The sequence below is a fragment of the Carassius carassius genome, chromosome 19 (assembly GCF_963082965.1).
Source record: "Carassius carassius chromosome 19, fCarCar2.1, whole genome shotgun sequence".
Taxonomy (NCBI): domain Eukaryota; kingdom Metazoa; phylum Chordata; class Actinopteri; order Cypriniformes; family Cyprinidae; genus Carassius; species Carassius carassius.
This window is the reverse complement of record NC_081773.1, coordinates 18,016,317-18,039,494: the sequence shown is the minus strand read 5'-3', so window position 1 is coordinate 18,039,494 and position 23,178 is coordinate 18,016,317. Positions and strand designations below refer to the sequence as shown.

The window sequence follows — 23,178 nt, the reverse complement described above, 5'->3', positions numbered from 1 at the left end:
AGAATTGATTAGTTCATCTCATGAGTCTTCGGGTCGGGTCGAGTCATTCCTTAATCACGTGACAGCCCCATACGCTAAAACCATAGACAGTAAAAGAATGCAGTATTGAGTCGGAGAGAGAATTGATTAGTTAATCTTTCGGTTCTTCGGGTTGTTCGTTCTTTTGTCCCGTGATGTGACAACATTGGCTAGAGTAATTATTAAATCAGATTGTCTGTATAAACCATACTTTTGTAACATATGACACTTTATAAACATTAAAAAACACTGTGTACATACTTTTGAATTGTTGTTTATTGTTTATTTTTGTGCCATTAAAGCTTTGTAACAAAGAGGACAACTATTCCAAAATAAATCAAAATAATAAAAAAGTATAATAAAGATAAAACTAAAAGATAATAAAGCCACAGGGTCTAATAACCTTAACAAATGAACTTTAAAAGTACAATATAAAAAAAGAAAAAAAGAAAAACTAAATATTGCACAACAAGCTTTGCTTTTTTTAATATAATAATTTAAAATGAATACATTTTAAAATAAATAACACTTTTGTGCCAAAATAAAAACTTTATATCAAAGAGTATAACCATTCCCCAAATAATTTTAAACCATTTAAATAAAAATAAATGAAAATGAAGAGATACTAAAGCTACAGAGCCTTATAACAATAACAAATTACCTTTAAAATCACAACAACAACAAAAATATTGCACAACAAGCTAGTCTTTTTCTAAATAAATAAAAATAAATAAGCTTTAAAATAAATTACACACTGTGGCTATATTTTTAGGACTTGCTTTAAGGCATGTTTGCATTAAAAAAAACAAGCTCCCTGACCTTGGATGGGCTGAGTCTGTTTCTTCTATCTGAGATAATCTGCCCAGTTTTAGAAAAAATTCTTTCAGATGGCACAGATGTGGCCACAATGCAAAGTCTTGTCTTTGTGACTTTCAGAAAGGCTTTTGTATACTGGTGAACATCTCCTCCACCAGGCCAGAGGGTCTGATGTGCGGGGTAAGAGTGGCTCTGCAAGGTAGGCCTGCACCTTTATAGCATCTGAGGTCTTAGAATAGGTAGCAGAAGGCCTCAAGCTTGCTACCCTCTCGTCAAAGTCTTCCCAAAACATGGCCCCTGCACTGGCAGTAGCACCAGGATCTGAAGTATCCTCCTCACTCTGAGCTGGGTTAAAACTGTTAAAGCTGAAGTTATCATAACCTTAATGTTTTAAACTAACATTAATAATTCAAATTCAAAATTTTATTTGCTTTTAATGTATATGTCATTATGTCCTTTTTTGAGCAATCTTCTTATACATATATTACACCAATATGTCAAGTCTGCCTAGGAAAAGCAATTATTATACTAACAAACTCAAAATTGGAGTAAAAATGAACAAACTAGTATAAATACTTTTTATTGTACGCTTGAATTATTATATAGCCTAGTGTTTATTTACCGATAGACAGTCAAAAAGACAAATTAATCAATATTTTATTTATAACAGGGTTTTATTTATTTATAAAATAATAACAAACCACAGATCCTCAACAAACAGTAACAAAAACACAGTGACAGAAATGTCAGAAATAGCGTATGGGTCTGTCACGTGATTAAGGAACGAGTCAAACTCGACCCGAGACCCGAAAGACTCATGAGATGAACTAATCAATTCTCTTTCCGGCTCAAGACTGCGTTAGTTTTGCGTATGTGGCTGTCACGTGATTAAGGAACGAGTCAAACTCGACCCGAGACCCGAAAGACTCATGAGATGAACTAATCAATTCTCTTTCCGGCTCAAGACTGCGTTAGTTTTGCGTATGTGGCTGTCACGTGATTAAGGAATGACTTAAACCCGAGGACTCTTGTCAGATAAGAGGTGAGGTGAGCTAAATCACAGACTGAAGACCCAGGTAAAGAAGGAATTTTTTTTTCTGTATCTTATAGCATTTTAGTTTTGTATTGTTTTTAGTGGGATCAACGTTTGTGTAAGTACTAGATGTGTTGGGGAAGTAACATAACATTTTCATTACATTTTGCTAAAATGAACGAAATGAACGAAATGACTCGAAAAAAGATTCGTTCATTTTGCTGAACGAGACTCAAAAGTCCGAGTCGGTAAAATGATCTGAACTTCCCATCACTAGTCCGGGGATGCATTTTATTTCCAGTCCTCAAGTACTTTTTCAGAAGTTAGCTCTGTGGCTAGTAAGTTGTTACGCGGTTCATTTTTGTTTGTAGAAACAATATTGTATCACTACACATGTTTGACAGCTCTGGCGTAACGAGACGCGTAAAAACGCTGTATTAAAAACACCGTGCGTTTGTTTGTCGACGGTGTAAGTTTGCGAGCCGAGATTTCTTTCATTGATACAGTGTTGAACGGGACTTTTCCCCACGTGTTCCCTCAACCACAAAAAACAAGCAAAAAAAAAAAACACTTATACTGGTGAATCCTTCCTTTGGAATTAAATACAACATTATTAATGCGTACGAAAATGGTTTAGAATATCGCAATAAATGTTTATGTGCATTAAAAAAAGTTCAGTGCAGTGTTTCATCCAGTTTGGCTACCGAGCTGAGAGAATGAGCTACTTCAGCAATAGTCGACTGTTTCAAAACCTAGTAAGCTGCCTAGATAGACAGCATTTTTGAGCATCACTGAAAGAGAAAATGTCAGTATTTCATTGAGACTTGAGATTAAATAAACTGCTTAAGTATTGTAGATCTTATAGTATTAATTTTCATATGCAGTTACACTTTGTCGGTTAAAAACAAGAAAGTGGCTGGTAAAAACATTGAGTGGCTGGTAGATTTTGAAATCCACCGGCCAAAAAAGTTCATTTCCATCCCTGGTCTTGGGTTGCGCTTTCCAACCAAAATAGTGCTGGTGCTTGGCCAGGGGCTCTGCAAACATCTTTTACATCAAGTTCTTCAAATGCATTTCTTCAAATGCAAGTTCTTCACAATACATTACATATAGTACTCACCACTTCGAAAGGTAAAGCTCATACAGTCTGCACTCATGTTTCTTAACAGGACAGTGAACAGATCCTCCTGAATCACTGTCCGTCTTAAAGTTTGAGTCACAGTCGTCTTTCCGCCTCCTCTTACTTCCTGATTGCTCTATGGAAAAAGAGACAAGGTTCATCAGAGTACAGAACATACAAAACAGCTCAAACAGAAATGTATTATTATACACAAAAGCATGACAATAAAAATAGGTTGCAGAATAAAAGCAATACTAATGAATAATGTCTGAATGATGCTATGTATGTTTCAGATGAACACACCGTGCTGCTCCTGTGAGATGGAGGGGATGCGTATACAGACGGTGGTCTCGTGGCTGTGCGGTTTGGAACTGCTTGGGCCATAGACATTTCCAAACGAGAGGCGTAAGTGCTGTTCAGTGGTGCGAAGACCAAAATATTTGGTGTTGAGATAAAGGAGAGATCTCAGCAGGACAGAGGGCGTCTGCTCCCCAATCTGCCCACTGCTCCAGAGATGCTGCTCTTCAACACGACCCCACCGAGAACCTCAACAGAAAACCCCTCACATTTACAAAATGGTATTTAGAATCAGAAACAAAGTTGGACAACATTCAAAATCATGCTAAAGAAAGATAATATATGTGAAATGTCCTCATAGTTGGATTGAGTCAACAGCACTTCAGAATGTGAACAGCAAATTATAATCACTGGACATTTCAAAACGTCAGTCACATTACTTGAATCTCTTCACACTTTTAAACATATTAGTGCTTCTACCATCAGGAAGGACACTGGGTTGCCAGTCTTTGAGGAGCTTGTTCAGTTCTTCCCCAAACATGTGGTACTGTGGGTCACCAAAGAGGTCATCCGTCCTTCCTTTATCTTGTAAATGCTACAAAACAAAATATTAGAACACAAACAATACAACACTGTGATTGTAAGACAAATGCTTTTAATAACAGGTGACTGGTCAGTCTCCAATAAGCAGTCTGATGTATCCTCATAGCAAAAGCATCAACAGCATGTTTCAGGATGTGAACAGCAAATGATATAATCACTGGATACTGCTTAGACCAGGACAGCTCAAGCGAAGACCTAGTTTGCATTAGAGTATAGTTTTAAATACAGCTTAAGTACTTAATCATGGACTCTCTAGTTCTCCTTTTCAATTGGTGGGAACTTTAGTGTTGAACTGGAGTAAGATTTTTGGATGCCCAATATATTGGTAGAATATTAGCAGAGGTGCACATAAGCTTTTCTTGTCTGGTTCTTAGGAGAGCACCTGGAAATCTTGTTTGGTGCTCACACTTATTTTTACATTTACATTCTTTATCATCTAATACTTCTAAAATTGTGTCTTTAAAATCACTTATTTAATACTTTTAATAAATGACATTTTAGCAATCCTTAAAATTAATATAAAATGTTCATACTGTACACTGTAATGTTGTAATTCTTAAATTTAGTGTAGTTTTAGTAGTACAGTTTAGAATTTAAAATGATAGATTGTAGATTTTAGTGTTTTATTTTTAAATGTATATTTTAACAAAAATTGTATAGCCCTACTCTGGAGAAAAGACTTTTTATGGATTTATATTAGATTTTTATAAGCAAAGCATTCATTTATTTTAAATGCAGAGGTTTACTAAAAAGTGCAACATTTCAATGTCCACTCCATATATTTATCAAGAGGCTCTGCTCTCGAAGGATCCTCATTTACAGTTTTAATGGACAACAATCATGTGAATAAAGGCTGTAGACAGTCTCACCTTCTGGATGCCGAGACAGAGGTAAAGGAGACTGTCTGGAGTATAGCGCTCCCCACTGGGCCGATGCACTTCTTTGACAAAGTGAGATAAAGACTGATTCAGCTCGGCTGGACTCAGGGACAGGAGACTAACTGTTTAACAGACACACACATACACAAAAAAACCCCCACCTTAAACACCACCACCAGTACAGCATACAGAAACATTTAAGATTATCTTGAGGATTTTTTTAAATGCTTGTTTACACAAACATGATAAAGGACCCCCTTATAGGACAAACAAGATAATGCATCTCAAGGGGTGTATCCCAAAGAATAAAGTTTGTTGCAATATAAAGCCTGTTTTTACAAGTCTGATGTTCAATTCAGAAGGACGGAAAAAAGTGCCCTCATAACTCAAAAGAGATCAACAAAACTGTTTCAGAATGTGAACAGCAGTGAAGTTATAATCATTGAGCACATTCAAACCAAACAAAAGTCTCTCAACAAACCATCCAAGCTTGAAAATAGCTCTGGGTCCATCTGGCATTACAATTTACAAATCAAACTGAATTAACTCATTTAAGTTAGTAAGAAGATCATTGATACCTTGTTTCCTCTCCTTTCCTTTGGACTGGCTGGACGGTGAGGCTTCAGATGTGGCCCATCTCCGCCATGCATTTAAGCCGTATCTGGTGTTCAAGGAGAAAGAGCTGTCTGCAGCTGAGGTTGGTGACGAGGATAATGAGGATGAAGACTCTTCCTCTACTGCCCGTCTCTTCTGGCCCTGCAGCAACAGTAAAACAGAAACATCAGCATACACACAAGTCAATGTTAACAATCACCCTCTGTGACGCCACAAGCCTCATATAGAACCTCAACAATCATGACACATCAGCATGTGAACAGCAAATGGTTTTCTAATCACAGGACAGCATTGGATGCAGTGATATAGGGGTAGATGTGTTCATTACCCTCCTCCTGGTTCTGGGCCGAGGCGTCTTCTCTTTCTCCTCAGACAGGACTGGAGGCAATGAGAAAAGTGTGTCTGTATCAAAACTCTCTACCAGGATGGGCTCTGATGCTGAAACACACCACAGCAACACTTCTTTACTATGTATGGTTATGATGTTTGGAAACAGTAATTATATATTTAGAGAGTTTAACAGAGAAATATACTTTTACTATTTAATGTAGGCATTGTCAAGATTGCAAAAGGCAAAATATTATAAAAAAGTCATTAATCTTTTGCAATAAAATGAGAGTTCTTTTAGCGTCAATGTACCAAGAGGCAGCTCCTTCTCCAGATCCAAATCTGGTTCATACTTGTCTTCTTCCTCCTCTTCTGAGCTGCCACTGCCATTTTCATGTTTTACACTCTCCATCTTCACTTCTCTACTGTTCTTTTCACATTTGATGTCTAGAAAAAGAGAGGAGGTTTTGGGATTTACAAATGTTGTATCATTTCAAAATGTTGCAGTGTGAATGGAGGGGAACGACAGGCTTCTGAGAGTAGAAGGGTAAAATTGACACTACATAGTGTCACAAAGCTGGTAAATGACAACCAACAGTAGCTAATTGCTGAGATGAAGGCAGTGATGTTACAAACACAAGTAGAGTCCATCTTCAGTCTGTCAAAGGTAGACAGCTCCTAACATGTTCTTACTTGAGCATTTGGGTTTCTCATCTTGTCCAATCACTTCAGGCATCGCTATTAGATCAGCTTCCAGAGGGTCAGAGGGGACTTTGGCTTTTAGCTCACTGATGGTCTTCAAAATCTGCTCAGCGTTCTGCAGCGTGGTTGGTAGAAACACTGGCACAGGCACCTGAAAATACCAAAACACTGAGGCAATGAAGGTCATTTCTGTGAGGTAAGGCATGTAGCCATTATGTATTTTCAGAACATTTTCATGTTTGAGTAACATAAAATAAATATATACGGTAATTAGAATAATAAAACATCAATTAAATTAATATGAATGTATAAAAAGAGACAAAATGCAATACAAGTTATAATTAAACTTTATTAGTTTAAATTTAATTATAAATAAAATAAAGAAAAACATGAATTAATAAAATAATATTATATGCACAGTATGAATCATTTTCATGAATCGACTTGACTATGAATTGTACTTTTTTCAACTGAAACTACATGTACATGAATCTAAAAATATTGCCATTACAAACAATGTGACACTTACCGGTACAGGTATTGCAATAGGAGTGGGCGTGGCCTGAGCATAGAGGTTCATGGGAACTGGGACGTAAACGGGAACAGGGACTGGAACAGGTACGTACTCCTTTCCTGAGCCCTCCACACCTGCCTCATCTGAGGAAGATTAGAAAGAGAGAACCACATAAACCTCCATCTTTTCCAGAAAAAGTTTGTCCAGTTTTACTTTCACAGAGAAGAAGGTGCTCACCTGTCTGCAGTAGTTTGCTCTGCATGTGGGGTTTGCAGTAGGTGGCCTTGGTAATAGTGAGGGGCTTACAGAGCACAGCTTTATTTTTCACATCCTTCAGGATCCCTCCCCCAGCATAGGATACAGGCCCCTGAGTAAACAACTGCAACAGTCACAATAAGAACGGACTAGAGTCAATCTAAACGACTACGCAACATGCCAATTTGTAGCTTCTCGTGTTTAACAATGATTCAGTCAAAACTGACAGCACCCTCACCATTTTAGATGCTTGGGTTGCTCCTCCAATCCCTGTAAATGGACCAAAGGATTTCATTGTAAACATGACAGCATGATTCAGACACGCGTATCTGCTGCGGGTTTTAAACTGTACCTAAAGCTGTGTTTTCTGGGCCTTTCTGCGTGGCCATGTTGGGCTCGTTCTGTTGGCAGTAGAAGCGCAAAAGACACTGCTGGTCACAGAAATGCTTCATCTCTGCACGCCACTGCACAGACTCTGTCAGGTTCCCCTGTACCTTACAGCAGTCACAGCGCGCCGCCTAGTGGACATGGAAATGCAGGGATTACAAAGTACTGCAGCACAGATGATTAGATCCAATAATATAACAAGAAATAGTAAAAAACAACAACAACAACAACACAGGATCTCTGCTAAAGACCATAATGTATTCAAAAGAACATGAATGTACCTTGTAGTACCAGTCGTGAAACTTTTTAGCACACATCTCACTGCAGAAGTCCCTGCTGACTCCGTCTATTTGTTTGGTGAGAGATTTCTTACACATCTGGGTGCAGTGGTTGCAAGTGACACACTTCAGGCCCAGACGCCTGGTGAAATCCTGCTTGAACAGTAACTTACAACCTGCAGAGCGAGAAAAACACTGCCTGAAATATCACTCCTGTCATGATGGATGAATGTAGCAAAGTTTAATATACCAAATTCACTAGAATATTGTCCCTCATACATAAAAGATAAAATCACAACATGTCATGATGTGAACAGCAGTAGATTTAATCACAGGACAATGTACTGTTAAACTCTGACAGAAATTCAGAACAGAATAATGACCTTCACTACAAAAGGGTTTTTTCACACCCGAAAACTTCACGGTCTCATGCAGAGTCTTCTCTTCCTGGCAGTATTCGCAGAGCGTCACTATGCAGTGGAGCTTCTTGTAGTCCTCACAACAGGTCTTTCTGCAGAACTGATACACCTTATCCTGCAGGGATCAGATATAAATCACACTTCAATCTTAGGCTACTCAAATCCTTAAAAGAACAGTTTGTCCAAAAATTAATTACACCATAATATCAATCAACATCAACAACATTTGCATGGACTACTTTAATAGTGCTTAGATAGGACATTTGAAGTCCTCCTTTAAAGGTTTACATCTAAAAAACTAAATGGGCTAGTTGAAATGTATGTGTGAGATCTCACCTCCCACTCCAGAATCTCTGGCTTCAGGTTGAAGGAACCACGACAGTAGTTACATTTCAGCTGGATGTTCTCAGAAGCTGAAGCAGGAAATTGCCCATTGGCTGATGTTTGGATTGTGGCATTCTGCAGGGGACATTTGGATAATAAAGCCACCAGCAGAACATTACCATTTTGTACTTAGACATTCCTAAGATTTAATAATGCATTTACTAGCTTGTGTTCTTCTACGCAAGGTTTTACAGAAATAAAGGCAACTGAAGTACCTGGAACTTGGTGACACACTGTGAGCTGCAGAAGCTCAAAACCTTCCCTTCAGGTAGAGTTGCCTGGTACTGAGGTAATGCATTTCTCTTACAGAAGTGGCATGAGGGCTCAGAATCTACAAATACAAACAAGATCAAACATGAGCTGACATTTATAACAGATACTCCGTTCTCCTGACCTCAAATCTCTGACTCAGAGTTTGAAATAGGTACAAATCTTAAAGCAGGAATCAAATTGCCTGCGAAATGATCTAAGATCGACATTATGTACATTATATGTATTGCACAACAAATAAGGACAACATTTTGCATATTCAACATGTTATGAAACCACATCAAATGCAGGCATTAGGAGAACACAAAAGTAGGCAGTATGGCACCCATGAAGTGAGAGTGACAGCATTAGCTCTGGGTTGTGATTATCTACTCACTCTGTGCAGCAGCTGCAAATTTGCTCTTTGTCATACAGGCTGTGGTGCAGTAAGACTCCATGGCTCCATTTGACCCAATACACTGAGTGGCATCAAATGATCTGCACATCACCTTACAGCCACTACACTGCACTATCTTCCCATGAGTCTGTGGTAAAAAAAAAAAAAAAAAAAAAATTTTAAATTATAATAATTTAGAGTAATCACTAAAAACATCATCAAAACTAGATCTGTACGATTGATCAAAATAAAATCGAAATGGTAAAATGGCTTAGTGAAATAATCAAATCACCAGCCTGGGATTTAATTAAATAGATGCTGCGTTTTCCAGAGTGAATCGCTCCACTGTGTTCATTTACATGTGTGCAGCTCATGAGCCAGTGTCCCAGAGCGGCTCCACACAAACGCATCTCTGCTCTGAGTTTAGCTCACTTACAACGTGCATTTGAGTACAAAGTGAAGAAATTTGGATTGCTATAAATATTAATAATACAGTATTGAGTAAAAACAAAAAGAAAAAAGAAAATTATATATATTGGTTATTGCAGCAATTGGAATTTTACCACTAAAGCATGCTAACAGACATCACTGTGGGATGTGAACTAAACACAAACACTGACCTGTTTATAGTCCCTGATGCAATTTTGACAGCAAAAGCGTTTCTGCTGACCATCGATGAGTAAAAAGTGGTTTGCTGTTGCACGACTAGGCAGGTAGTTCCCACACTGTTCGCAGCAGTTCATGATGAGCCCGTTAGCCATACGGTAACGATTAAAGCACGCGTCACTGCAGATCTTGTGGGTCACATTCTTAAAGCTCACCTCATGTCGAATCTGGAGAAGATACAAAAAGATACATTAAAAAAAATTATCTTAGAAGATAAAAAAAAATGCATTGTATTCAATGCGCATACGTAATAAGTAATAGATTTGCATAACATTATAAAATCAACACATTGACTACTAGATTGGTGTAATGTTCACTGCTGTTCCCAAGGTGATCAGCATGGATACACCACAAATACAGTCAATGATGGCAGTATCCGTGGCTACAAGGCTGGAGGCTTGATAGTGCTAAAAAATGATATTCAACAATGGACAACAATGAAAAGTGGGTGAAAATGACAGTACTTGGGTTTTTCATCCAGGCACAATGAACTCGTATTACAGATGCACTGAATGTGCACTGATTCTGAGCTTCCTTCCTTAATGGAAGCATATCCAAATGCAAGAGTCCAGTGCTCTACTGTGAGCAAGAATTGTTTAGGCGAACAAGCTCTAATGCAATCTAAACAACAAATTTATCTACATAATACCATCAGGATAAAGCAGATTGCATCATTTGCAGAATACACAACCTAGCTGACTTTATAATAATAATCCAGCACTATCATGTCACAGTCATTTAATATTCACATAAAAAATATTAGACGAACACCATGTAACTAGTGGTCGCCACATATCGGCAAGGCCAATAAATCGGTCAATATTTGGCTTTTTTTCAAATATCGGCATGAGCCGATAAGTTTTTCCGCTTGGCCGATGTGGTATTTTGACGGCTCAACAGACTTATTTGGACGGCACTGAGAAAGGCAGCACCTGAGCTCACACAGTGCTCACACCCTCTCTCGTTTACTGTAGTAGTTAACAGTTCTGTCTAATATGGATAGAAGTCCAATCAGATAGAACGGTTAAACAAAGGAATTAATGTATACAAAAAGTATTATAACGATTACTTTTATATTATTAGTAATAGAAAGGCAAACTTGTTTGTCGTCAGCATTAAGCAAATAAGCATTTATATCATTTAAACAAATCTTTGAATGGCTAATGAACATTTAATTTTACAAACCTAGCAAACTTAATGGAATCCAGCTGTGTGATCTTGTGAAGTGCGCATTTTTATCCAGCATGATCATGTGCGTTACATTCGGTCCATGTGAATTGAATGTTTTAAACTTAACTCGTGATTTAAAATTATGCTACGCTTTATGCATCTGCCCACTGTAATATTCATGTCATTTTCACTGTGTGCTGTATGTAAAATGAGAGTTACCCTGGCTTTATTTGAAAATGATTCCCAATGAACACAAACTTCCCAAAATACTGATGCCCTGTTGGTTACAATGTTTACTTTCTTTTTAATTATACTTTTATTAAATATTTATGTATTTGTGAAAAATACTTTGTCATCTAAAGTATGTTTATTTTACACATTTATTTTTTAATCTATTGTCAAATGATTAAACATTTCTTAAATATTAATAAAATAATAAAAATAATGATATCGGCCATCACACCCTCCTGCTTTCCAAGATATCGGCATCGGCGGTTGAAAAAAAAAAACAATATCAGTCGACCACTACGTTTAACAAGATTTATTATTAATGATAAAAGCTTTCTTAGTAGGAATTGTAAATAACAGTGTACAGGCATATTACCATTACTATTATATATAAAAAAAAAATAAAGGGGTGCACAAACACTTGGTTGTTCTTTGGAGCTGTGGGCATTTCAGATGATTGTAAGAGCGGGCTTTAAGTAATTATAATTATCTGTCATTTTCAAACGGAGGTCCAGTCATGACATTTACATTAAACATTACAGGGTCAAAACAAAATTTTTTATAAAATAAAAAACATGCAGATGGATCATTTACAATAATCTGTAACATTTAGGAAACAGACAAATGTTCCTTCACTGCCAACTTCATAACTTCATTTAGACACTAAATAAATACATTCAAACGGTTTTGAAATATGACTCATACACTACTCTTTAAAAGCTTGGGGTCAGTATATCTTTGTTTCTCAAAGAAGCATCTTGATCTTGACCAAGGCTGCATTTATTTGATCAAAAATATTTTGTATATTTAGCATAGAAATTGTGATAGCACTTTATTTTACAGTTTTATGTAGTTATATTATATACAGTATAATCCAGTGCTTTCTTGGGTAGGTACATTGTACGTTCATGCAAGTACACATACTGTAAAAGAGCAACCCAAATTTTTAAGGTTTCTATATATTTAAAATGTTTATTCCAGTGAATTTTCAGAATCATTACGCCAGTCTTTAGGTGACAAGATCTTTCAGAAATTACTCTAATATGCAGATTTGGAGCTCAAAAAAACATTTATCATTATCATCAATGTTAAAAACAGTTGCTGGATTTTAAGAAAGTTAAACAAAAATGTTTTAAATATTAAACATTTAACTTTCTTACTATCAATTTACTGTAATTTCTTAAAAAATATATTACTGTCCCCAACATTTGAAAGTAGAATGAATATAGACTGTACATATACAAATTATACACACACACGCACACATATATACACACATATACATACATACATATATATATGAGAGAGAGAGAGAGCGAGAGAGAGAAAGAGAGAGATGTTCTTCTCAGTGCAATTAAAAGGTTCTTATGACCTTTGTTATGAATCAAGCATTCTGTACCTGTGTCTAAATGTTTGTCTGTGCATATTAAACAAAAATGCAAGCACAGAGTCCTAGGGCCTGTACCATGATGGTGGCTCAACAAACTCAGGGTTACAGGATTAGTTTTGAGTTGACAAAACCAAACCAGTCCAACATGGCTTTGTTGGTACATAAACTTTCTCTGTTAATGAAAGTGTGACATCAGTAATGAACAGCCAATATACATGCCTTGAAATTGTGATTCACTTCTTGTGAGAGATTCACTACCAAAAATTAAAAGATTGAACAAGATGAAGAATTTAAAACACATTTACATGATCTTTCCACGAAAGAGGGAAACTTAAAGAAAACATCTTGCCATATAAGTGCAAGTAAAAGTGGTAAAGTTAGTTTATAGAGTAGTGCTGCAACGTCATCGATTACGTCGGCTACAAAAATACGTCAACGTGCGTGAAATGCGTCGACGCGTCACACGGTTTATATCTCGCGTAATGGCATACTGGGAATGGAGAAAGTTGCATTCTATCACAAAAACAGAGACCACTGTTATCAAAAGTATGGGAATACTTCAAACAGAGGCCAAATAAAATGGTCCTTTGTTCCCTTTGAAAAACCGATATGGTGTACCACGGCAGCACAACTGCGATGCACGAGCACCTCAGAGGAAAACATCCTGGCGCTCTCCGGTGTTACTGTTTAACTGGTTACCGTGTGATCTGGTGACCAAGTTCCTGGTGACCAAGTTCCTGGTTCAGGTCTTTGTTGCAGTGATGGAACGACCGCAGCAGATTCGGCGATTCTAAAAGCACAAACTGATGTGATATTATTAAGTGTCTAATAAACGCAGACTTGCTCATTGCATGATTCTGATATTCTTGTAAAGATTACAAGTTATTGGTATGATCACCCTTAGCGGATGAAGTAAGGATAAAATAAAAAAAAAAGTAAGTGTGTTAGCACTGGTTTCAAACACGCGTTAGGGGCGTTCACATATCACGCCTAAAAACGCGTGGAAAACGCTAGTCGCGCCGCTTTCTCCTTTCCAAAGCGCTCGGGCAGTTGCGCCCCTGGGATGTCTGCAGTTGCTAAGCAACCATGACGTGCTCTCTCCCTGAAGAAGCGGAAATTTCAGCAAAGGATAAATGGATTTGCAGCACTAAAAATCGCTTGCAGTAGCTCTGCTACTAAATTTATTTCAAAATGGCTATCCATATACAGCTATGATCAGCAGTTCATTCATCTTAGCTGAGCTTTCAACGTTGTTACGGCAAAGGATGAAGCTGATTGTTCAGTTCGTCACATGACATGAAAGTTGAGATGTTAACTTGATGCGGTGCGGATGCGCCTGTTTTCGCATTCGCTACCATTATGAGCGCGCAAACTGCTCGTCTACATTGGAAATAACGAACTTGAGCGTGCAAAAGACACGATATGTGAACGGCCCCTTAAAAGACAGTGCACCGTGAGACAACAGTCACAAACCACCGAGCTACCCCGAATCAGCTCCAGATCTCTAGAAACCATGCTAAACCATAGCAGAACCCTGACTACATTTTATGGTTTGTGATGCTAAAGAACATTTCATGACGTCTCAGACAACTGTAAATTTGTGGCTACTGTGGTTTAATTATAAGCGCTATCGTAAACTCATATTTACCATAGTAAAATAATTTTCTTTGCCTCTTTATTTTTGTATACTGTAAAAAATGAATAAAGGTTATTTAATAAAGGTTAAAGTATAGAAATATTATATTAGAAGTTGTACTTATATTTTTTTGTAAAGTTATTCAAAGGATTCCTTAGCTAATCAAAAAAAGAACATTAGAATTATTTATTGTAATAAAAATAATCGTTAGATTAGTCGACAGAAAAAATATTCGTTAGTTGCAGCTCTATTATAGAGTTGATAATATTTATAGGTATAAAACACTTAAAAATCTAAACTCATATGTAGTCATGTTTAAAGCTATTGATTTTAAAACTTATTTACATAGGTTTCATTTCAAGCTGATTGGTCAAATTTCAGTTTGAGATCTCTAAACCAGAACATAACCTGCCATGGAGCAGGTTAGCTGTGGAGCGTAAGTTACTATGGGGATGAACACCACTAAAAGCCAAGCCACTTCCATGGTACCTAAAACCCAGGATTGGTGCAAACTAAACTGAAACATACCTGGCTAGCCAGCTTCATGGTACAGGCCCCTGGATTCCTGATTTGGCAATCTGCTTAACATCCTATAAGCTAAACCAGGCTAAACAATATTTCTCATAGAAGATATCTGTAAGTCAAACAAATGTTTGACAAAATCAAGGGAAATACTTTGCAGACATAAGCCGTGTTTTCACCGTAGGAACTTTACCCAGGAACTAGGGACTTTGGGCTGGTACTCGTTGTGTTTCCACCGCAGGAACCAGGATCGAAATAAAGTTCCAGATAAATAAATTGCCCCTCAGAAAGTCCCTGTTTGTGAGGTAGTACAATTTCAAAGGTCCAGAACTTTCGGGGGCGGGACTTGGGCGTTAAACATGCTGATTGGTTGAGTTCACGCAGCATTGCGATTTCAATCACCATTTATTTGGATCATTTTCAAAATATTATTGGTATTGTGTCATAAAATGTAGTTTTAAAAATATTTCAGGTGTAAATGTAGTTGTTTAAAAATCTGTGGTTTATTTATAAAGAGAGCGCCTATTTAAAAATGTGTTTCACCGATTTCGGAGACGAGAGCTCCACGCGATCAGCGGGAGCTCAGTCCTCATGTAATACTGTCACATGGAATTGATGTTGATGGTGTTGAAATTATTCAGCCAAGTGATGATATCTCAGATCATTATTTAGTTCTTTGCAAAATTCATATAGCCAAAATTGTAAATTCTACTTCTTGTTACAAGTATGGAAGAACCATCACTTCTAACACAAAAGACTGCTTTTTAAGTTATCTTCCTGATGTAACCAAATTCCTTAGCATATCCAAAACCTCAGAACAACTTGATGATGTAACAGAAACTATGGACTCTCTCTTTTCTAGCACTTTAAATAAAGTTGCTCCTTTACGCTTAAGGAAGGTTAAGGAAAACAGTTTGACACCATGGTATAATGAGCATACTCGCACCCTAAAGAGAGCAGCCCGAAAAATGGAGCGCAGCTGGAGGAAAACAAAACTAGAGGTATTTCGTATTGCTTGGCGGGAAAGTAACATATCCTACAGAAAAGCATTAAAAACTGCTAGATACGATTACTTTTCTTCTCTTTTAGAAAAAAACAAACATAACCCCAGATATTTATTCAATACAGTGGCTAAATTAACGAAAAATAAAGCCTCAACAAGTGTTGACATTTCCCAACACCACAGCAGTAATGACTTTATGAACTATTAGAGATAAAATTGCAACCATTCAGCCGTCAGCTACAGTATCACATCAGACAGTGCACTATAGACCCCCTGAGGAACAGTTCCACTCATTCTCTACTATAGGAGAGGAAGAATTGTATAAACTTGTTAAATCATCTAAACCAACAACATGTATGTTAGACCCTATATCATCTAAGCTCCTGAAAGAGGTGCTTCCAGAAGTCATAGATCCTCTTCTGACTATTATTAATTCCTCATTGTCATTAGGACATGTCCCCAAAACCTTCAAACTGGCTGTTATTAAGCCTCTCATCAAAAAACCACAACTTGACCCCAAAGAACTAGTTAATTATAGACCAATCTCGAATCTCCCTTTTCTGTCCAAGATACTAGAAAAGGTGGTATCCACACAATTATATTCCTTCTTAGAGAAAAATGGTATATGTGAGGATTTCCAGTCAGGATTTAGACCGTATCATAGTACTGAGACTGCTCTTCTTAGAGTTACAAATGATCTGCTCTTATCATCTGATCGTGGGTGTATCTCTCTATTAATTTTATTGGATCTTAGTGCTGCGTTTGACACAATTGACCACAACATTCTTTTGCATAGACTTGAATACTTTGTTGGCATCAGTGGAAGTGCATTAGCATGGTTTAAATCGTACTTCTATGACCGCCATCAGTTCGTAGCAGTGAATGAAGATGTATCCTATCGATCACAAGTGCAGTATGGAGTACCTCAAGGCTCAGTACTAGGGCCGCTACTCTTCACGCTTTATATGTTACCCTTGGGAGATATCATCAGGAAACATGGTGTTAGCTTTCACTGTTATGCTGATGATACTCAGCTCTATATTTCTTCGCGGCCCGGTGAAACACACCAATTTGAAAAACTAATGGATTGCATAGTCGATATAAAAAACTGGATGACGAGTAATTTCTTACTGCTAAATTCTGAAAAAACAGAGGTGTTAATTATAGGACCTAAAAACTCTGCTTGTAATAACCTAGAACACTGTCTAAGACTTGATGGTTGCTCGGTCAATTCTTCGTCATCAGTTAGGAACCTAGGTGTGCTACTTGATCGCAATCTTTCCTTAGAAAGCCACATTTCTAGCCTTTGTAAAACTGCATTTTTCCATCTCAAAAATATATCTAAATTACGGCCTATGCTCTCAATGTCAAATGCAGAAATGTTAATCCATGCATTTATGACCTCAAGGTTAGATTATTGTAATGCTTTATTGGGTGGTTGTTCTGCACGCTTAGTAAACAAACTACAGCTAGTCCAAAATGCAGCAGCAAGAGTTCTTACTAGAACCAGGAAGTATGACCATATTAGCCCGGTCCTGTCAACACTGCACTGGCTCCCTATCAAGCATCGCATAGATTTTAAAATATTGCTTATTACTTATAAAGCCCTGAATGGTTTAGCACCTCAGTATTTGAATGAGCTCCTTTTACATTATAATCCTCTACGTCCGCTACGTTCTCAAAACTCAGGCAATTTGATAATACCTAGAATATCAAAATCAACTGCAGGCGGCAGATCCTTTTCCTATTTGGCGCCCAAACTCTGGAATAACCTACCTAACATTGTTCGGGAGGCAGACACACTCTTGCAGTTTAAATCTAGATTAAAGACCCATCTCTTTAACCTGGCATACACATAACATACTAATATGCTTCTATTATCCAAATCCGTTAAAGGATTTTTAGGCTGCATTAATTAGGTAAACCGGAACCGGAAACACTTCCCATAACAACCTATGTACTTGCTACATCATTAGAAGAATGGCATCTACGCTAATATTTGTCTGTTTCTCTCTTGTTCCGAGGTCACCGTGGCCACCAGATCCAGTCTGTGTCCAGATCAGAGGGTCACTGCAGTCACCCGGATCCAGTACGTATCCAGACCAGATGGTGGATCAGCACCTAGAAAGGACCTCTACATCCCTGAAAGACAGCGGAGACCAGGACAACTAGAGCCCCAGATACAGATCCCCTGTAAAGACCTTGTCTCAGAGGAGCACCAGGACAAGACCACAGGAAACAGATGATTCTTCTGCACAATCTGACTTTGCTGCAGCCTGGAATTGAACTACTGGTTTCGTCTGGTCAGAGGAGAACTGGCCCCCCAACTGAGCCTGGTTTCTCCCAAGGTTTTTTTCTCCATTCTGTCACCGATGGAGTTTCGGTTCCTTGCCGCTGTCGCCTCTGGCTTGCTTAGTTGGGGACACTTCATCTACAGCGATATCGTTGACTTGATTGCAAATAAATGCACAGACACTATTTAACTGAACAGAGATGACATAACTGAATCCAATGATGAACTGCCTTTAACTATCATTTTTGCATTATTGACACTGTTTTCCTAATGAATGTTGTTCAGTTGCTTTGACGCAATGTATTGTTTAAAGCGCTATATAAATAAAGGTGAGAGAAGCTTCAACTCAGCTAGTCCTTCTGACCTTTGCTGCTGGCTCTGATGTCTCTTTAGTGGTTAAACATAAAATATAATTTGTTTTGGGTAAATCTAACGGGTAATCTTTGGTCTGTATTCAATTTATCTATATGTTAAATATATCTATATGCTGTAGATATACACATTTCCCTGAAATAAGTACATTTCTGCAGCTATTATTTTGTTTAAAGGAAAACGAAAGGAGGCAGTGGTATTTGATATCCTTTTTCATTTTTTTTTTTAAATACAGTGAGTAAAATTGCAGTAGCCAAGGCGAGCTGACTGATGTTATCAAGTACGCTGCTGTTTGCAGATTTACCAGATTTGCGTCGTCGCAGACATCACACTCCCGAGTCGAATGCGCGAAGTTCGAACTATCGAGGATGCAAGTCCGAAATTTGTGTACTTTGTACTTAGAAACGCGCACAGACCTACGTCACCAGACTATTTGACTAATCTTCATGGTACTTTAGACCACGGTGGAAACAGGTCTTGGAGGAAAATAGTTCCCGGGGAAAAAAGTCCCTGGTACAGGTGTTCCGGGTAATTTCGGTGGAAACACGGCATATAGTTCGCAGCTGGGTATTATGACTGTATGAGATAATCAAAAGTATAGCAGAATGTAAATAGTCTGACCTCAGTGAGCTTTCCACAGACGGTGCACTTTGTTTTGAGCTGGTTCTTTTGAGGATTCTGTTTGTTTTCATAAGCTGCCAAGCAGCCTGTGCTACAGAACTCCTGAAATGATTCACTGGAGTCCACCTGGGCCACTATGGTGCCACCTTTCATATTGGCAATGTCTCTGATTGGGAGAAAAATTAAAGACAAAAGAGAGAATGAGAGAGAGAGAGAGAGAGAGAGAGAGAGAGAGAGAGAGAGAGAGAGAGAGAGAGAGAGAGAGAGAGAGAAACATCAAACTGAGTTTGTACAAACAAGAGTGGTTAAGTTGGCACTTTCTCAAACTCATTTTAAAAGTCGTACTTCTTGCACATAGTACAGCTCTTCTTGGGAGCTGGCTTGTGGGAGAAGGCAGACAGGCAGGTTGTCGAACAGAACAGGTGGGACGAGCCCTTGCGCTGGTATGCAGTCTGGCCTTTCTTCAAAGGCTTCTTACAGTTGGCGCATGTGACTTTCATGGTGCGTTGCGGCTGCTGGGATCCTGAGGATGACTGGCAGGGTGGTTTGGGAAGAGGAGCTGCAGGAGATGGCGAATCCACTCCAGGCTGCTTCTGGTTACGGGGAAAAGAGGCCGACTGGGAGATCCATGAATCTAAAGAAGCAAAAAAGGATTTAAATCTCATGTTATGACAAGACCACCGCAAAACCTTCTGGTTTGTGAATCTTGGTAACAAAAAATACAACCATACACTACTGTAAAATAAGCACATGAATGGATTTATTTTCTAAAGCATATTACCAATTTCATCTATAAATCCATCAGTATAAGTTTCATTTCTTTTTTTTCTGACCTAAATGTTTAATCAAAATGTCATAACAGGCCCTTCCTTTGAAAACACACTTCTCTTCTGATCATGTAGGAAGGAGTTCTTCAATTATTCTTAAACCGACGCCTACAAGCTTGTGCTCATCTGCATCCACTTTTAAGTGCAACACCCATCTCAAAAACCAATCAACAACCGATGTATAGGACCAAGTACCTGTCCCATATTTTTCCTTATTCAATAAACAGTTACACTGTTTACACAATAAGAAAGAAAAGATCAGTCACTGCTTCTGTAACACAGTGATTTTAAACAACAAAACAACAGATGCAGAGTACAATCAGTGTACAAGCTTTCCTACTAAACTCTTCAACTTTGCACTACATGCATTATGGATAATGGTGCACCCTGCTTTTGGAAACTGAAACCTCTAATACATATGATATGGTTTTGTCCATACCTGCAAACTCACAAGAGGTAAAAAAAAAAGTGACCGTTCGGAATATGACCCTTGTAGGGGGTCTGGAACCAGCCCCCACCCCATAAGAAGTTATTTGAGAATTTAACTTGTAAATGAAGCGTTCTGGTGCACTCTGACAACAAAATAAAGGAAAAAGACAACACGTGCTTCAAGTAAAAAAAAAAGCACATTTATACCACAAAATTTCTGGACAGTGCAACTGTCATAGTTCAGTGTTCATACTTCTCTTTGTGAGCAGTGGAGTAATTTATCTATATGTTCACAGAGTGTTCACACTCTGTATATATATATATGTTCACAGAGTGCGCATACTATCAACAAACTGCATCTGAAGTGGCATTAGATGCATTTACACAGACTGTTTAATGAAGCTGAGGTGCCATAAATGCATTTACACCAAAATAAAATTCAAATGCATAAATAATTTTATAATATTAATCTTTTAAATATTTTGGAACATTCAAGTTAAAAATGTTGGGAAAAAGGCAATACTTTTAAATATGAATCCAACTCACCAGTAGATGATGGCAAATGTTTTAATGAGTGAGTCATTAATTCAAACGGATGATTAATTCAAAAATGAAGCAAGTGACTAAGGTCTTTATGAATGGGTTAGTGAATCATTGACTCACTTGATTCGTTCAAAAACATGGATTTATTCAGTATCGAAACACCACTGTGTTGCTCCAAGACACAAAACAGTTCTGCTGTGGCTTTGATTGAAACTTCGTCAGTGAACTTGAGCAAAAACAGTAAATATTGTTTTTTATAATATTGTTTGTAAATATTGTTTGTAAATTGAGAACTTTTTGTCCGTTTAACTCACTAAAAGAACATCCATGCTGACGATACATTTACATGCGGATGTGAGCGTAAAAGTGTGCTGTCAAAATGGACCAACTGTGAGATGAGGGGTTCAATTTGAAGCAGCAGTGAGCAGACCGATCTGATATCAAAGTACTGTGAGAGCAATTCGAAAGCACACGGAGCCATCTGCTCTCTGTAGCTCTCACGGTGCTTTGATCGGTAAAATGATTGGTCTGCGCACTGCTGCTTCAAGTCGAACCGAGAAAGGGACTTTGGTTGAATACACTCCCTTCTATGAGCTTGGAATCTCTCTCCCTCCCAGACCAAAAAAAACTCTTTGGGTCTAGATGATTCACATAAATGATATATTTTGATTCAAAGCGACTAGTTTGCAGGTATGTTCGTCTGTACTATAGGGCCTTTTACTTGAACTTTTAATCAATTGTTGTTTAATATAGTAAGTTTCATGATTTTAATTAATTAGACATGTTTTTTGATTAATAAAATGTAATTAAACCATTAAAACAGAGCTCAGAGGAAAAAAAAATTAATGCAGAAAAATAAAAACAGAAAATAATTAATTAATTCATTAATTAATTATAACATATTTCATAGGGCTACAGTACATGTATTTTGTGTAAAGGATGACAAAGCAGATACATGAGGATGAATTACCAGATCTTTGGTGTGTCCCCATTTCTCCATTCTGCACAGGCTGGCTTGCAGCACCGATGCGTCCCGGGTTGAAAGTGGGTGAAGGTCTGCTGGCTGTACCCTGGTTCTGCTGGGCCTCTGGGTTCAGGCTGAATGAACTGCTGATCTGCAGACCATTCTCAGCTCCCTCCAAACCATCCAACCCGGCAGCCGCTGGACCGCCCTCGCCTTTCAGCGATGTCACATTTGTGATCATGAGGTTTATATCCTCTTGAGCACACAGCACCAGTGGCGTAGCTGTTGAAGTTGCCATGGCAACTCTCGAAGAGTCTGTTCCCAGTGTGGTAACGCTAGCGATTTTGATTTCAGAGTCAGGCTCCGTGTTGCTCAGGACATTCTTGGCCTCCGGGGGCAGCAGCGAGGAAGAAGCAGCAACCTTGAGCTCCGAATCCTCCTCGTCGTCGATAACAATTGGCTCACTCTGGCTTTTGGCCGTAGCTGCAGAGGCAGGAGGACTGGATGCCTTTGAGGAAGCTGTTGCTGTGGTAGACGATTCCGCACAGTCTTTGGCAGCAGTGAGGGTCTCTGCAGGTGTGGGACTGGGGGGCTGGACTCTCCCCTGAGAGTGAGCAGGAGGCTCTTCCACCAATACTACATCATCATCATTGTCTTCTGAGGCCTTGGGCAGGTCTGGTACTGTCTGTGGCTCTTCTGCAGATGGAGTCTGCTCTGTTCTGGGTGTGGTTTCCATATGTCCTTCCCCCTCCTCCTCCCCGGTGACTGTACCTGCCTCCTCAACATCTGCCCTGGCTTCCAAATCACCATCCATTGCTTAGGTAACCACCTGTTGACACAAACACAATGAGTTCAACAATTACCCGAGGAAGCAAAAAAAGAGCCATGAATGATGAATATATATATATATAAAAAAAAATTGGCTTGCTGATTAATAATCCCTTTATTTCGTAAAGATCAAACAAAATATGACCAATCCGGCTACAGACTACCAAAATTTAACAAGTCAGTCTCATTTTTATTATTACAAGATCAAATTACAACAAAGGATGTCTAAAATAAGTGGTGAAGTTTAAATTCTAAATGTAAGAATGTGAAAACAATGTGGAACTTCAAATTCTAATATGCAATAAAGTGAAAATGATTTGAAACTGTAGATTTTGAGTTTTTAATTCCAAAAAGCTAGAAAGTTAACAATTTGGAATATCAAATTATTCTAAAT

At 38.1% G+C, this 23,178-nt stretch overlaps 1 protein-coding gene across 2 annotated transcripts in view; it reads right to left on the bottom strand.

Annotated features, from left to right (window-relative positions):
- LOC132095263 (zinc finger MYM-type protein 2-like) overlaps positions 1–23,178 on the bottom strand; it is a 28,695-nt gene that overhangs the window by 3,230 nt on the left and 2,287 nt on the right. The window contains exons 2-22 of one of the 2 annotated variants that reach the window (XM_059500091.1): positions 21,963–22,785; positions 19,539–19,827; positions 19,194–19,359; positions 9,913–10,125; positions 9,293–9,440; positions 8,862–8,977; positions 8,599–8,721; positions 8,227–8,377; positions 7,847–8,019; positions 7,531–7,696; positions 7,417–7,448; positions 7,161–7,302; positions 6,939–7,066; positions 6,401–6,560; positions 6,020–6,154; positions 5,709–5,818; positions 5,344–5,521; positions 4,757–4,887; positions 3,765–3,879; positions 3,291–3,533; positions 2,988–3,123 (exon numbers count right to left, since the gene is read on the bottom strand). In XM_059500091.1, the coding sequence (XP_059356074.1) occupies positions 2,988–3,123; positions 3,291–3,533; positions 3,765–3,879; positions 4,757–4,887; positions 5,344–5,521; positions 5,709–5,818; positions 6,020–6,154; positions 6,401–6,560; positions 6,939–7,066; positions 7,161–7,302; positions 7,417–7,448; positions 7,531–7,696; positions 7,847–8,019; positions 8,227–8,377; positions 8,599–8,721; positions 8,862–8,977; positions 9,293–9,440; positions 9,913–10,125; positions 19,194–19,359; positions 19,539–19,827; positions 21,963–22,770 (3,863 nt within the window). In that variant the 5' untranslated portion in view covers positions 22,771–22,785. The remainder of the gene's footprint in view (positions 1–2,987; positions 3,124–3,290; positions 3,534–3,764; positions 3,880–4,756; positions 4,888–5,343; positions 5,522–5,708; positions 5,819–6,019; positions 6,155–6,400; positions 6,561–6,938; positions 7,067–7,160; positions 7,303–7,416; positions 7,449–7,530; positions 7,697–7,846; positions 8,020–8,226; positions 8,378–8,598; positions 8,722–8,861; positions 8,978–9,292; positions 9,441–9,912; positions 10,126–19,193; positions 19,360–19,538; positions 19,828–21,962; positions 22,786–23,178) is intronic. The other variant, XM_059500092.1, reaches the window with a different exon arrangement.